Here is a 16,834-nt window from a genome sequence, read left to right on the forward strand (position 1 = left end):
AGCCTCCTCTCCAGGGAAAGGCAGTCTCCCTGCCGACAAATCATCCAATTTTTTTTTTGTCGGTTGCATGAGACTGTGGGAGGACAAATTTCGTTTCATCTGGAGGTGTGGCAGACCATCACCTAAGACAGATGGGTTTCGTCATTCGCTCGGGCGGGCTTCCGCTTGCCCATCCCCCCTACCTCACCCTTCAACCCTCCCTTCCAGCAAACTGGGTCACCCTCCCTCAGAGCCAAGGTATAGAAGCCTCTAGACCTCACAGCAGTGGAGCCTGTTCCCCTCAAGGAGCGAGGGGAGGGCTAGTACTCCTGTCTGTTCACAGTGCCCAAACCCAATCGGGCTGGTCTGCGCACTATCCTCGATCTTTCCCAGTTCAATCTTTCTCTTCCCCAGGAGAAATTCAAGATGATCACGCCCTGCCAGATAAAGTCATCTCTCAGGAAGGGCGACTGGCTCAGCGTGGTAGACTTCCAGGATGCATACATGCACATTCTGATTTGGAGCCTGCATCAAAAATATCTGCGGTTCTCTGTGGGAGCAGAACACTTCCAGTTTTGTTTACTCCCTTTTGGTCCCAGCTCGGCACCGCATGTCTTTACGAAGATGATGTTGGTCATTGCAGCATTCCTCAGACTGCAGGGGATTCATGTATACCCATACTTAGACGATTGGCTCCTGCGCAGGCCTTGTCCACAGATGGCCTTGACCAATCTTCAGTCTCTCCTTCAGCTCCTGTTCCATCTTGGGCTGTCAGTGAATTGGCCGAAATCGTCCATTATAGTTTCAAGACCTGTTCTTTCTGGGTTTCCGTTGGAATACAGTCAGTACCAAGGTGTTCCTAACGACGGACAGGATTGCAGACCTGTCGACCACGTGTCAGCTCTTTCTCCAGTCCTCGCACATGACGGCCTGGTGGTTCCAAAGACTTCTGGGTCTAATGGTCTCTTGCGTGCTAGCTCTACCTCTTGCAAGTCTGAAGATGAGGCGCACTCAGCTAGCTACCCGGAGCTGCTGCTCTCAGGCATCGGATCCGGATTCCAAGATAATTCCAGTTCCATCGTGAATGACAGCAGATCTACAGTAGTGGTTCTCGGCCAACAACCTTTCAGTGGGGTCCTCCTTCCAGGAGCCCTGCCGACAAGTAACAGTTACTACAGACTCCTACCTTCTGGGGTGGGGAGCGACGCTGCGTCACCTCGAAGTATTCGACTTGTGGATGCCTCAGGACAGGCAGTTTCATATCAATTACCTGGAACTCCTGGCTGTGTTCCTGGCGCTCAAAGCTTTTCAACCGACTATCACCGGCAGGGTAATCCGTATTCCCACTGACAATTCTGTGGCGATGCTTTACATCAACAAGCAGGGCGACACCAAGTCACCTCTCCTTGTGGATCTTGCCATACAAATTTGGGACTGGGCCATCCAGCACAACGTTTGGCTCCAGGCTGTACACATCCCGGGTCACATCAATGTGACTGCAGATTCACTCACTCGGCAGCCAGCTATGAGTGGGAAATGAACAGCAATGTCCTCTCCAATATTTTCCATCAATGGGGCACTCCAGAGGTGAACCTCTTTCTTTGCAACTTCTAATAACAGGAAACTTCCCCGTTATGCGTCCAGGGACGGGCTCGGACCGTCCTCGAGATTCCATGGGACAACATGAAGGCTGACGCCTTCACTCCACTGCCACTGATTCATCGGCCACTCTGCAAGCTCAGGAACGCATCGAACTGCACTCTCCTGTTCATAGCTCCTTGGTGGCTGGCCAGATTCTGGTTTCCGGAACAACAGCATCTGTCGCTTCTTCCCCCGTTTAGATTGCTGCTGATACCCGACCTTCTTCACCAGAGCGATTATCATCTGTGGCACCCCTCCCCTCAATCGTTCAGCTTGGCGGCCTGGTGCCTGGGTTCAGATCTTTAGCACAGTTTAACTTGTCCGAGACGATATGCGCATTATCCAAGTGGACAGGAAACCTTCTACGAGAGCCCAGTATAGGAGCAAATGGCTCCGTTTTTGCCATTGGTCCTTAGCAAAACATCTCTATCCCAGGCATGCTTCGGTCGACACCATTCTATCCTTTGTGTCTCACCTGGCAGCTTCTGACATTCATGTTCTGTAATGCAGGACCTATTTATCCGCCATTGAGGCCTACCTGTCCACAGACAGCTGCTCTTTTTCATTGACTAATCCAGTCATCAAAGGGCATTTTGTGGGACTTCATCTCTTCCCGCCAGTGCAGACTCCGCATCCCAGATGGGGTTTAAATGTGGTCCTCACCGCTTTATGTCACAAGCCGTTTGAACCAATGGCTACTATCGTAGATTGCTTTTCTGATTGCAATAACTCCGGCAAGGTGAGTGAGCGAGCTCCACGCTCTCCGTGGAACATCCATTCCTCACTTTCCACACGGATAAGGTTGTGCTTCGCACTCATCCTTCCTTCCTTCCTAAGGTGATTACTGATTTTCATTTGAACCAATCTATCTCCTTACCAGTCTTTTCTCTGAGCCAGACATCTGATGCCGAGAGAGTTCTACACAATTTGGATGTCAAGCGAGCCCTGAAGTTTTACCTCGATAGAACGAGTGAACTCATAAGCTCCTCACAACTCTGTTACGTTGGGTGACCGTAAAGGGAAACCAGCTTCGAAAGCATCCATCTCCCGCTGGATTGCCTCGTGTATTTCAGAGGCCTATACGATCCAAGGTCTTCAACCACCAAAGGGCATCCATGCACATCTAGTCCGTGGCAAAGCGGCTGCTGTTGCCTTCCAAAAGTATGATCCTTGGGAGTCCATCGCCAAGGCGGCTACATGGGCCGCCCCATCGGATTTCTGCTAGCATTACTGCTTAGATCTGAGCTCCAGGGCTGATTTTGGCCAGACTGTCCTCAAAAACATGTTTCAGTGAAGGGATTTTCCATCCACCCGTACTTCCTCTGGTTGCGCTTGGGAATCCCCCACAAGTATGGAGGAAAGGGGACTGGATGTAGGAGTATAACAGTTACTCACTATAATGTCCATTTTACTCCTAGTCCATAGTCCCATTTCCTCCATACGCACGCCCCCCATCCCCTCTAAAAAGTATCCTCTATTGTTGCTTAAATGGTCTCAGACTTGGTGAAAGAAAAGAACTGAAGGACAATGCGCAGGGCGGAGCTCAGGAGATCGGGGTTACGGCCACATGCGGTGGCCTCGTGTAAAAATAAAAGGAGGACAAAAATTAAATTTGATGCTTTTTGACAAAAGTGCTCCGGTCCTGTGACAAAGGATGGAATGTCCCACAAGTATGGAGGAAAGGGGACTATGGACTAGGAGTAAGATAGTCACTATGGTGAGTAACTTTGTTATTATGCTACCCAAACAAAGATCTTGACAGCACAGTAACCTACGGAACACATTCTAGAGTACCACCTGTCAAAGCGAAGCATTCGTCTACATCTCGTACTAACAGGTTACAGCTATTAACAAGTTACCTTCACAAACCGGATTAGGAGTACAAAATGCATGAAGACAGACATTTGGCAACGGTAGATTGACAAAGAAGAAACACCATGAACAAAAAATGGTAAACAGTCAAACTGCAGTGGAGTTCAATGAAAAGACTGTTCAGGCTCTACTTAATGCATGCAGAATTGAAAGAGGACCAGGACCACTGAATCATGGGTTTGTAGATAAATTACTGGAAGACTTGCCTAAACAGAAGAAGAGTATACTTCGCTCTCGGTAATCTTTGTGGTGGATGTGCCACCCACCGATTACTCATCTTTGATATCTATCCCCCAGCGCAGATACTCTTTGTAAATGTTTACGCCATGAGCGGGCGTAGCAAATCTCTGCCTAATGCCTCTAGGATCCCCATATGACATTGGTGCCAGTATGTATTGAAGTGCCATGCCCTGCGACCTTAGTTCCACCCTTTTTCTCTAGCACTCTGATGCTGAGGGACAGCAGAACCAAGGAGTACTAGCCATCCGATCTTTGATGGGGGAGGGAGGAAAGCAACACCACCTAATGCAGAAATCTCTGAAGGACAGCTCTGCCGAATCAAGCATCCTGACAGCCCAAATAATGATGTTTAGGATGCTTGTGCAAAGAAGCCTACGTAGCCACTTGGCAAATGTCAATTGCAGAGCCGAGGTGGTAGCCAGTCCTCTGTTGGAATGTGCCCCCAAGACCCGCGGGTACATCCTTACCAGACAGATCATAGCATTCCGAGATGCAAAATTGATCCATCTTGACAGGGTCTGCTTGGTCACAGCCCTGCCGGCATGGGGCACCACCATAACCAACTAAAAGCTGTTCATCCTTCCTAGTCTCTCTCGTCAGAGATGTAGAAGCCGAGGGCCTGCACCAGGGCGAGGCAGAGGAAAAAAAGACAAGAAAAATTGATCTTTTGAAAGAAATGGAAATCAAAGACCACTTTCGGGATAAAAGATTGCCTCACTCTCAAGGTCACCTTTACCTTGGTGAAAAACAAGTAGGGAGCTTTAACTGACAACGCCTGGAGCTCACAACTGTCTAGTGGAATTGATGAGAGACCAGGAAAATCTCCTTGAGGGCGAGTAAGAATGTAGGGGTTCAAACTGAGCACCCATAAGAAACGTTAGCACTAAACTTACCCCCATGCCGGGATAACAAACTAAAATGGAGGTAGGGGGGACTGGTTACATAGTCCCTGCAAGAATTGCATGACCGTGGGGATAGTGGGAAGAAATAAAAAGAGCTATGCTCAGGGGTCCTCTTGTAAACTAAACTGGCAGCAAGGTATACCTTCAGACTACAAATCTGCTGGCCTGTCTGGGCCAACAAAAGCAGTACATTCAGAACTGAGAATGGGGAACAGGTAAAAGCATCCAGATCCCTCTCTAGGCACCAAGTCAAATACTTATGCCATCTACAGGCATAAAAGGATTTGGTGACAGCTCTCCTAGCACAGAGGAGCACTAGGACATCCTAAAACAAATCCCACTCCTTGTACCGCACCTTTCAGCAACCAAGCATAAAGGTTCAGGCTGTTGAGGTTTGGATGCAGGACTGATCCTTCATATTGGGAGAGGTGGTCAGCTCTCTGCAGAAAGGCACCACAGAGGATATGTCCAGCAACTCCAGGTACCACGTTCTCTGGACCCATTCTGGAGCAATAAAAATCTTTGTGGATCCGAACAGGCATAGCCTCCTGTGGACCAGCGGTATGACAGGGGGTCGCCAGGAATGGATAGAGCAGGTCAAAATCCCACTTGAATCTTAACACTCTTTTGGGGTCAAGTCAGTGGAACCGCTCTTCCTCTTTTGAGGGATGTGGAGGAGGGTAAAAGACCGGTAAAACAATAGACTGGGACTTAATCCAGGTCTGACTTTAAGAGAGACTTTCTCACGAAAGAACCTCAGAAAGGGAGGTTTGCAGCACAAGGCTTTCAGTTTGCTAACCCTCCTGGCAGAGGTGATTGTGACCAAGAAAGCTGTCTTAAGGGATAACAGTTCCAAAGAACATGAGTGCATATGCTCAAACGGAGCCGCCACCAAGTAGGTCAAAACCAGATTAAGATCCCAACCTGGGACAACAAATGGGGTTGGCAGAAACTTGTTGAGAAGGCCCTTCAGGAACTGGGCCATGACCGGAATAGTAAAAAAGGAACTTTAGTCTGGGGACCTCTTGAACACAGATGGGGCCGCCAAATACCCTTTAACTGTGGCAACCTGAAGGCCTGAAGAGGCCAGTGACAGAAGGAACTCCATCACTGTAGTGATGGGGCAACAGATAGGGTCAGTCTCGTGTTACCTGCACCACTCCTCAAATAGTCTACACCTGCATGCATACAAAGATCTTGTAGAAGGTCTGCGTGCAGCCAGCAACATCTCAATTACCTCCTCTGAGAGGTCCCAGTCATCATAACTCATCCTCTCAAGAGCCACGCATGTAAGTTGAGGGAATCCGGGGTCGGCTGGGGCACTCAGACTGAGTTAGGCGATCTGGAGGCAGAGGCAACCAGTGAGGTCAGATCCAGGACATCGGAGTACCACGTTCTCCTTGCCCAATCTGCGGAGATCAAGATCATGGTTGCTCAAAAATCTCTTCAACCTCCCGAGAACCCAAGAGATGATGGGAATCGGGGGGAAGGCGTAGTGGAGAGGGAAGATCCCATCCACCAGAAACGCATCCACCAGTGTGCCGTTCGCTGGTAATTCCCTTGAGCAAGACTGTTCACGCTTCCTGTTGGACTCTGTGGTGAACAGATCGCTCTCTGGGGTACCCCAGCAGTGGAACACCTCCTCTAGGACTTCCCGACACACTTCCCACTCGTGTGAGACCGTGCTCTGCCTGCTCTGAGCATTCACCAAGGTGTTCTCTGCCCCCGCCAGATGAACTGCTGAGACAGAGATTTGGTTCTCTCGCAACCAGAACCACAGGACTCTGAGAGACTGGGCAAAAGCTGTCAGGCCTAACCTGATGGCCCGCAACTCCAGCCTGTTGATATGCCAACTGGCTTCTGATGAGACCAGATGCTGCTCAGCTGCAAATACTCACACTGGGCGCCCAACCCTTCAGTGACGCATCAATGACCACTCAGGCCTGCGGCCAAGGCGGTCACAAGGGTTCCCCCGCCAATAGATTGCTATGGGTGTTTCACCAGCCGAGTTCACAGACTACCTGGCTGGACACTGAAAGGCTATCCGCGAGCGCCCCCAGATACGGAGAACACTGCTCCCTCAGGAGCCACTGGAGGCATCTCATACGTAGCCTGGCCTCTGGCACTAGAAAAATACAGAAGGCCATGAGACCCAAGAGGAGAGGAAGGAAGCCGCTGGAAGGGTGTTGTGGTTCTGAAACAAATGCACCATCTGGGCTATGTTGCGGACTCTCTCCTCGGGTGGAAAAACCTTCCCTACCCGGGTGTCTAAGACTGCTCCGATGATCTGGAGTCGCTGAACTGGTGTCAAATGGGACTTCAAGTTGAAGGAGAAGCCCAGCCTGTGCAGTAGTATGAAGGTGTCCTCCAGATGAGACAAGAATTGCCCTGCCGATTTCACTCGTATCAGCCAGTCATCCAGGGATGGAAATACATGGACTCCGGATCTCCTGAGGTGAGCTGCAATACTGCAATGAGCTTGGTGAAGACCTTTGGCGCGGAGGTCAACCCAAAAGGAAGCACTTTGAAACGACCCTAAGAACTTCCTGTGCTTTTGGTGTTTCAGCACATGGAAATAAGAGTCCTGTAGATCTATTGGCACTAGACAGTCCCGGAGTTCGAGAGCGTGGAGAATCTCTCTCAACGTCACCATCCTGAATACCAACCCGACACCCTCTCTGATCGGGAGGTACCTCTTCCACGGCACCCTTCGATAACAGGGCTCACACTTCTTCCTGGAGCTCCAATCCCGGTTGGATTGGGGGAGGTGGAGGTCTGTCTGGAGGCCTCTTTAGAAAAGGCAGCCTGTTTTGAACATTTGGAGAGAAGCCAGAAGTTTTTAGATAGGCTTGGCGTCTCATCACTACCCCTGAACCCATTGCTCTGTCAACGCAGTCCGCTACGTCCAGGCCCATTTGCAATGACTGCTTCCTTCCCATCCTCCACCAGCTGTAAAACAAAACATCCCGCATAGCACCCACAGGGACGCATAAGCCAAAGGAGTACTTGGCGAATCCACATGCTAGGTTAGTTGCTTTGAGCACCATGCTGCCAGAGGTGAACACCTTTCTGGCCAATGCGTCCAATTTCTTTCCTTCTCTGTCCGTAGGCAGATTGGAAGTGGATGCCGCAGGTCTGGTGGAAATAGTGGCAGCCTGTATAACCAACCCTTCCGGGGAAGGGTATGTGGCGCGGAAAGAAGGGTGTCCTCTTGCAGGCCTATACTTCCCTGTAAAATTGTTATTCACAGGGGAATAGTGTAAGGGTGATGCCATAAGGAGGCTAAAGGTTCTGCAATGGCTGGGTTGAATGGCATATGCTCAACTGTGGGACCCTCGTCCAAAATGTCAGTGAGCTCATACCCCTAAAGAGGAGGAGAAGCCTAGAAGAAGAGGTCAGAAGAGAGGAGGCAAGGTCGATCCACTCAGAGGAAGAGGGAGAGGGATATCAACCCGTGGGTTGGAGAGATGCAAAGCTTGCAGACGAGACTTTCAAAGGAAGAGTATTTTCAGTGGGTATGACGGAAGGAGGGACCCATTCAGGGAAGACTAGGGCAACACCCCCTACAGACCAGTTCAACCTGGGATTGGAGAGGATCTCATAGCCCTCAGGAGAGTGTCAAAAGAAGTATCAAAGCTGGCATTGAACCACGTCTCCGTAAGGGCGAGAACTTTGAGATCAAAGTCTTCCAGAAGGTGACAGATGCCAGAGGAGTGCTTGACAGCAGAGCGAGAATTGAATGTAGCTAACATAACATACATTCCAAAACAATCATATGCCATATATTCTCCAGTTCATCATCTGTAATCAACCATTCAAGTAATTAACTAAAATAATGTATTCTAAGACTATTAGTTCCAGAGCATTTAAATATTAGAGGTTTCAAATTTTCGATAGCAATTAATCGCAAATGTGACTAAGCCTATCGGTCCTAGATATTTTTTGCTGAGAGCTGATGACTTCAAAAGTGGGGAGAGAATTTGAATCGAAGCTAATCCCTTCTAATCTTAGAATTAGGATATCAATGCACATTTCAGGACATTTTTAGGAGTCGGTATAAATGGCATGTATTCATTCATACGATCATTTTCTGTAGCAAGGTCAACCTTATTCTGCTCTCTAGCAATCATCAATATAGATCTTTTTAATAATGTCACCACACTTTACTGTTCTGAATGTTCCCTGAGCATGTCAAAGATCAGATTACAACTCTCCTCTCTTTTTCTTGGGTGGGGGAGGAGGATGCTATGAAACTGCTCTGTCTGTAGTTGCTGCCTTCTAAAAATACAATAAATGTAAAACGTGTGTAGCACATTTTTATACTCTTTATACTTACTTTGGATAATATTCCTGTATACTGCAGTTGAAGGGGAATCAGGAACCTCAGATAAAAACGATGTGCCTTTGTCACAATGTTTTCCTTCAAAGAAATAAATGAACATGTTCAAACTCAAACCAGTAAAGTGTTACTGAAAATGAAAAAAAAGTAAACTACTTTTACTTTATTTACTAAAGTTCTTAGTTTCGAAAATTAATTCACCAGGTTTACAAACAGCACAACATGTAATATTAAGCGTCTGTGAGAACAAGTTACAAAATACAGTACACAGCCCTCTTGTATGTATGCATGCATGTATATGAAACATAGCACAGCCCAGGCTGGAAAGCAATAGTGGGCAGGTGCCTTCCTGGTTGCCACTCTATTTCCCCACTTAGCAAGCCCCGCCCACCTGGTGCCTTCCTGGTTGCTGCTCTTTTCCCTACTTAAGGAGCCTTCCAGCCTCTTTTCTTTTGCAGATGGGGAGCAGGTGCAAGTGGATCTAGGTCACCTGGCCTAAGCCCCACCCACCTTCTTAGCCCTGCCTCTTCCTTTCCGCTCTTAACTCTTAGATAAAGGGCGTCTCTCGCCCGGGAGTCCGAAGCAAAGGGCAGACAAAGAAAAGGACAATTCGTGTTTGGACCAGGAGGACCCAGGGCTCGAACCCCTGCTCAGACAGCAGGTAAGCATGCCCCAACATGTGTTTACTCCCTCTGTCCCAACAGGTCATCCATACCCCCCCATGCTCCCCCGTGATGTTCCGTGTGCCTCCCCCTTTGCGCACCCAGGTGTTGCCTGTTTTGCTGGATTCATATACTCCGCTCCCCCACACCCCTCCAGCCTACTTCTGCAGGAGTCTGTCTTGATACATTCTGGTTTCACCATCACTGTCTTGTGACCAATGCTGGATTTGACCTTTATGGACTTGATTCACGGTGCGTCACCTTTTCTCAACTCTCATGCTGAACTTCCTTTGCGTCTTGTACTCATGGTGGCCCTGAATCATGCTGTTTCCCATCGTCATCTTGTATCCTGGCTTGCAACATTATGTGTTACTACTGACTGCTGCAATTGTATTTGCTCGCCCCTCTTGCTTCTCCACTCTTGACTGCTTACTCTCGGGTTCTCTCCTCCTCTCCCTTTTCCTATCTCCTCCCCTTACTTTTTTCTATGCACTTATTCTATCAGAATTGTCCCTGGACCTAGTATGATAGCAACCTAGTCTGTCTCCTCCTCCCTCCCCTTAGTTGCCCCCCCCCCAGCACTATCTAAAATATCATCAGGCCTAGTACGATGGTCGCTTGTTTTGTCCCTCCCCTCCCATTCTGCACCCCTCTCCCTCACCTTTTGTTTTTCTCCGGCTCTACCAGAAATGTCGTCTGACCTAGTACGGTAGTCGCCTGTCTGTTTCCAGTTCCTTCCCACTCTCCCCCTCCCTTCCTTATCTATGTCTTAGCTCTTGCACTATCTGAAATGTCGTCAGGCCGAGTAGGATCGTTAATTTCACATCGTTACTGTTCATGGCCTGTAAGAATGTCATTGTATTTTCCTTTGTTCCCTCCCTTGTCGTGAAGCGCTTTGAAACACAGTTTATTTATATAGCGCCTATACACAATCATATCATAAGGACACACCCAGAGGGTTACAGATAGGTTGAGGAGGTAGCAGAGATTGCTGGAATGGGTAGTTGAAGGAGGAGTGGGTGGGAGCTTCAGCAGGAAAGAAGAGAAGGTAGAATAAACTGAGCAATCACTGAGATGTTCTTTGAAGAGTACAGTATTCAGGCTTTTCCTGAATTGTAGATTGGGGACAGTCGGATTACAGATAACTTGTTCCAGAGATAGGATGAATAGCAGGAAAAGGCCTCCTTTCATATAATCACCTTTCAATGATATGAGAGAAAGCCCTTTGTTCCCATAAACAAAATACAATAACAGAAATCACAATAGCTGAAAAAAATGTAGCCTAAAATGTTAATTAAAAGTTAAGCCATGTTCTACAAATTTGTGGCCATTGAATTGCTGCCATGTATTAATAAATATGGGATAAAATGCAGTAATGTAGTTAACAGCATATCACCAAGTTTGTATTGAGGCTCTCCATAGATCTTACGTGAACCATGAAGCATGTCATTACAAAGTTTAAAATCCATGCAATTTCACTGTCATTTAACAATTATTAGGGAGGGTGACTAACAGTTTTTGGGTGGTGTAAGGAAGGCATGATATCAACAGTAAGACAGACAAGTGACCACAGTTCAAGGGTGTTTATTGAATTTCAAATGAAAAGATTTGAAAAACGCATATCTAATCGTAACTCTAAAGATGGAAGTAAGCTACAACCATCAAATAATAATAATGCAGTCTTAGTGATGTCTTGTCAAAATAAAAGGGCCTATACTAATAAACCTATTGCCAATCCTTACCTCTAAATACAAATCGTGTGGGAAACCATGTTATGCAAAAGTAAAGTGTTCATAAAATCATATATCAGGATGTTCAGGCTATTAGCCTCCCTTCCCCACGTTTTCAGCATGGGACAAGGCAGTACACTCGAGGTTAGCACAGTCTGACTTCTCTGGAACAAGGGTGCAGTTCAAACTTTAGCATCAGGGCCTTCTGTGCCCAAGTCGCTTTGCCTTTCAAAGACTCTACTCCTCAGAGGGCATGATGCGACAAAATGTATTTTCCTATCAGATATACACACGTACAAAACTTTTTAGGTAACCCCCTATTCACCTTGGATTCCACTCAGCCGGGCTCAGATCCCCTTGAATACAAAATTTGTGAATTTTCATGTGTCCAATTTCTCTGGTGATTTACTATTCATCTCGGATCCCCTTCAGCCGGGCTCAGATCCGGTTTAACACAATGTTCAATCAGTCTCCCTCCGCCGGGCTTGCACCAATTTAATTCTCTTTAACACAAAACCTTTTTAACCCAAAACCTTTCAATCGATCTTCCTCGTTTGGGCTCGGACCAACTTAATTCACTTGTCATCAATTCGTTAGGCAATGTCAACATCAAAGACTTTGGATTGTGCACAGGATTTTACTTGACACGTCGAAGGACCACTTCGATGCACAGTTCTTTGCCACTCTTTCATCTTTCTCCACTCTTAGTTGGATACTTTACAGAGACCTTTTAATGAGAACGCATGCAGTGCCGGACCACTCTGTCAAAAGGTATTGTATCCTAGTTTCAAAGTTCAATCACCAATCTGTTGTTCAATTTCACTCGCGCTGGTTATCACATCCGATTTAACACACTGTCCGCTTCAGCGCTCACCTTACAATTGTTGCTGCTTGCAACCTCGGCATCAGCACAGGCGGTCTGGTATCAGTCTCCCCAGCTCACCGGCTTTGTTGATTTCACTGGTACTGCTTTGTTCTAGGAGCCAAGGACAGTACCACGGCGGCAGGCGATTCTCCCCGCCTTGATTATCGATGCGGGAGGGCCCCAGGTACCTCCAAAACACACCTCAGGATTCTACAGCCTCGTTTCCTGGTCTTACGCTTTCTATTCTAGAGGGATCGTGAAAGTAATGGTTCCTTGTCGAAAAGGTCAAGGAAACTTCTCTCCCTGCGATCCCCTTCTGTTTTGCCGTCTTTTTACTCGCGTTAAACTGCCACCTTGGAACTGCTTCCTTGTGCGTTTTGCCTTGATCAGAGTGTGCTCTCCTGCTCCAAACTTGAATCTTCCTGCAGGAGTGATGCTGGGCCCACCAGACCCCCTAAGTCTGCCTGCCCAACAGTCCTTCAACTGATAAAACTACCAAGCTGGCAAACCCAAGGGGAATAGAGGAGAAAATAACAAAAGACAGATCTTCACTGGCTGGCACTGTAGTTCTCTGGAGCTGGAAATACACCTCAGTGTCTGAGATCTAGGAGACAAATATATATGTATATATTAATAATCAATCCACTCTAGCTAAGTTTATTAAAATGTTACCACTCTCCTTGTAGTACCTGTAGCCTATGCTTTATTGCCGATAGGCTTATTCAGTAGTAGCTGAGCTGAAGTCTGGAATTCAGAACTCAATGTTTCCTTCTTCTACTGTGATAATATTTTTCATAAATGAACTTCTTAAAATACTTATACTCGTATTTATTGCATATGGAAAGTCTGTTACTTGAATTAGAGTCTTTATGAACTTGCAATAAATTACGATGTTAAAAAAAATGTAACCTCCTTAAAAAAATCGGCATTGCTGTAAAGAGTTCCAATAGCCGTTTATTTCCTGAAAAATGAATGTCAGTCGACACGACGCTTCTCTACTAAATTGTCCTTAGAAACGATGCCTTCAGAACTAAAAAGAAATGTCACAACGCTTATCGTGCTCAATATTATAGTCCTGCAAAAGAGCACTTCCTGAAACGACGTCACGACGATTACACGCGCTCAAGACGTTCGTAAGGTTCCTTCTTCTAAATTCAGAGCCGCGCGTGGCGTAATACTCAAACCGAAAAATAACGCTCCCGAAAGAACTACGAGCGAGAAAAAACAAACATGCGAGTAAACACGAAGAGTTACGCGCGCCTGGTTAGTAAATATTAAACGCGCAGTTGTTCAGGGAAATACACTTTCAGAAGCAGAATGGAAGCGTAACAATAAAAGTTCAAAATAGTAACACTGAATCTTATTTTCCTCAAAAAAGAATGAATATTAGCATTTGATTTCCACACAGTCTTTTTCAAAGTAATTCGAACTGAAAATCCTTGACATTAGACTTTGTAGAATTAATAAAACTTAGCTTGCTTCATCTGTACGACTTCTTCAGCTTCTTGGATAAACTTCACTTCAGCTTAGAATTAGTAGTAATTGGATATTCTAAAATCTTCTTGAAAAACTAGAATTAAATATACTTAAATATATTCTTTGCTAGAGCTAACTAAACTGCGACCTGTCTCAAAGGATACTAAAATGAAAGGCAGTTGGAAACTCAGAGCAACATTCCAAATGACCTCATAACTATTTAAACCAATCAGTGCTGCAGAAAAAACTCTCCATCTTGCTTTGGGAATTCAAGCGATTCCTGAATGTACATTAAGGAATATTTATACTAGTTCAATTGTCAATCTAAACATAACCCAAACATAACACCTCTAAGTAACCTACATTCAAAAGGTTTTCTGATGCGAATGATGAATTCTTAATTAAGTAATGTAAATGTGTAAGTCTATTTAATTTACCTTGGAATTGTAATGGTATGTCTTTTAAGGTTATGAACCCTGGAAACTCTAGAAATGTACCATGGAATCCTGACACACCGCGGCAGGCGATTCTCCCCGCCTTGATTATCGATGCGGGAGGGCCCTAGGTACCTCCAAAACACACCACAGGATTCTACAGCCTCGTTTCCTGGTCTTACGCTTTCTATTCTAGAGGGATCGTGAAAGTAATGGTTCCTTGTCGAAAAGGTCAAGGAAACTTCTCTCCCTGCGATCCCCTTCTGTTTTGCCGTCTTTCTACTCGCGTTAAACTGCCACCTTGGAACTGCTTCCTTGTGCGTTTTGCCTTGATCAGAGTGTGCTCTCCTGCTCCGCCTTTTATCTGTGTGGGGAAGTGTAATGGAAGTCAGTTGTGCGTTATGGCCAGAAATTGCCTGACCATTGTTTTGGGACATGTCAGGTATACGGCTCAAGTGTTATTTATTCTAATTTTTTCTCTCATAGCGAGCTGCCTGTGAGAAAGTGTTTGTGTTGTGAAGGAGGGGGGGAATTGAGTTCCTAAGTATCATATCTGGTAGGATGAGGTAAAGGTGTTACAAGGAAGGGAATATCGTGTCTCACCATCCATTGTCCCACTACCCGAAGACCCCTCACCTAGGTGATTCTCCCGCACGGGTCCACCCCCAGGAACTGGATCCAAAAGCGATGGCTGTGTCCTGGCCACCTGTGTAACAGATCCCCCGCGCACTAGCAGGTGAGACACCTTCAGGTTTCTCACAGTGGTGAGCTTAAAAGGTAGTACAGAGATTGTGTGCGAAGGATAAAGAGAAATGGAATGGGGAAGAGCTTAGAGACATACGAGGGGCAGAATAGCGGGATTGGGGTGGACAGGAGAGGGAATAGGGACATGTGGAGATGGAGAGGGCATGGTTTGGTGAAATGGTGCAGGTAAAGTATGGGCAAAAAGATGTTGGGCTGAGGTGGGACTTAATGCAATGAGGAGGGGTGGAACACAGAGACTAAGGGCGCTGAGGCATGGGGATGGCGCTCAGACATTGAGCAGTGAGGTATGGGTGCAGAGAACTGGTGATGGGATGTGTTTACTGTTTTGGATATTGGAGGGGTGGGAATACCGATATCCAGGCAAAATGTGAATGGGCAGGCATATGGTAGTGCTTGGAGACAGAACGGGTATGGAGGGTACAGAAAGGCTAATAGGCTGGATCACAGTGACTTTGTGGTGAATATGGGGGGCACGTGCATTGATCAGCAAGGGTAGGAGAAACCAGGCAGAACACAATGATGGGGAACAGATCCAGAAAGACACAGCCATAGTAGAAAAGGAGCAGAGGTCAGAAAGTATATGATAGTTTAACAAAATAGATATTAAAAACAAGCATAGTACCAAAATGAGCTGTAGTAAATTGGGAAATCTGTGAAGGTAAGAAAAATATATGTCACAAGGAAAAAGAGTGGGTAGGTCGAGTGTAATGTCTCCTGCTAACAGAAAGCAAGATGCTGTAAAATATAAACATTATTTTATATGACGTTAGGATGATGAAAAAAGAACTGCCATGATAATTAGGAGGAGGACAATATACAACCCATGAACATAACTAGAAGACGCACACATAGTCTGATCTCACTTAATATGTTTAAAAGTAAGTTATGGGTAAAAATAGGTGTACATATGACAAAAGTTAGTTGAAATAATTTGATTAACTACTTTTAGTAAACCCTTTTTCAGGACGAACTGGAATTTAAATGTGGAGCATACTATATAAGTTTGTTTAAAAAAAAGATCTATGTTGTGCTCCAGACAAGAAACACTATTCTAAAATATAGATCCATTGTATTCCCATCTAACTGAGAACCTTAAACAGGGATTACAGGACAGGGGCGGTCAGGTGGCTTGAACCACTGAATATTAAAAGTTAAGGTTAAGCCTACTGCATTTCTTATGAAAAAAGTATCTTGCGGGGTGTCATGGGTGACGGAGTGGGGAGGAGGTTCCGCATGTGCATTCCCCAGGCACTGCTCCTTCACCATTAAGATTACATACTCCAAAAAGATTTCTATTGTTTCTTGCTTTAATGTTGTATTCAGTTGGTTTTCTGTGTAGAGCAGGGCTTTAAGGAGTAATATTAATTACTATATTAACCATTTCTACCAAGTGACTTTGAAAACTAAGATGCAGGTATTAGCTATTACTCAACAGTACTCATGCCGGAACTGAAACCTGGAACTTTCAAGTTAAACACTGCTCCCCACAGTGGGTGTTTCACAGTACTGGTTTCGTAGCTGGTAGCATCTGTTCCCGGATGGCAATTGTCCTACAGCTTAGGGATTGTGATGAAGTCAAACATCTTACCCGATCACCAGGCTTGGTTGGGTAGTGCGACGCATAGGAAAGCTTAGCCAATTGAGCCGAAGCCATGTCCTAATTTCTCACTTTTGATTAGGCAAATGTTGGCATTGACAAGGAAGGATGTAGCTTTACAGTACCTTGGGATGCGGATTGTCAAGAAGCTTTTGATCTGCTCAAAACGGCATTATGTTCAGCGCCAGTATTGGGCACACCAAACTATAAAAAATAATTTGGTTTTATTTGTGCATGAAAGGAATGGATGCGCTTTGCCTGTTTTGACACAGGAACATGGAGGAAGAAGCAGACCATGTGGCTATTTTTCTCCACGTTAGACCCTGTTGCAT

At 46.0% G+C, this 16,834-nt stretch overlaps 1 protein-coding gene across 2 annotated transcripts in view; it reads right to left on the bottom strand.

The window, feature by feature from the left end:
- The window catches only part of NUBP1 (NUBP iron-sulfur cluster assembly factor 1, cytosolic), a 339,483-nt gene that overhangs the window by 20,517 nt on the left and 302,132 nt on the right, over positions 1-16,834 (bottom strand). For both annotated transcript variants that reach the window (XM_069647833.1, XM_069647831.1), the window contains one exon: positions 8,971-9,054. In XM_069647833.1, the coding sequence (XP_069503934.1) occupies positions 8,971-9,054 (84 nt within the window). The remainder of the gene's footprint in view (positions 1-8,970; positions 9,055-16,834) is intronic.

Source organism: Ambystoma mexicanum, chromosome 2q (assembly GCF_040938575.1).
Source record: "Ambystoma mexicanum isolate Mex_15411 chromosome 2q, UKY_AmexF1_1, whole genome shotgun sequence".
Taxonomy (NCBI): domain Eukaryota; kingdom Metazoa; phylum Chordata; class Amphibia; order Caudata; family Ambystomatidae; genus Ambystoma; species Ambystoma mexicanum.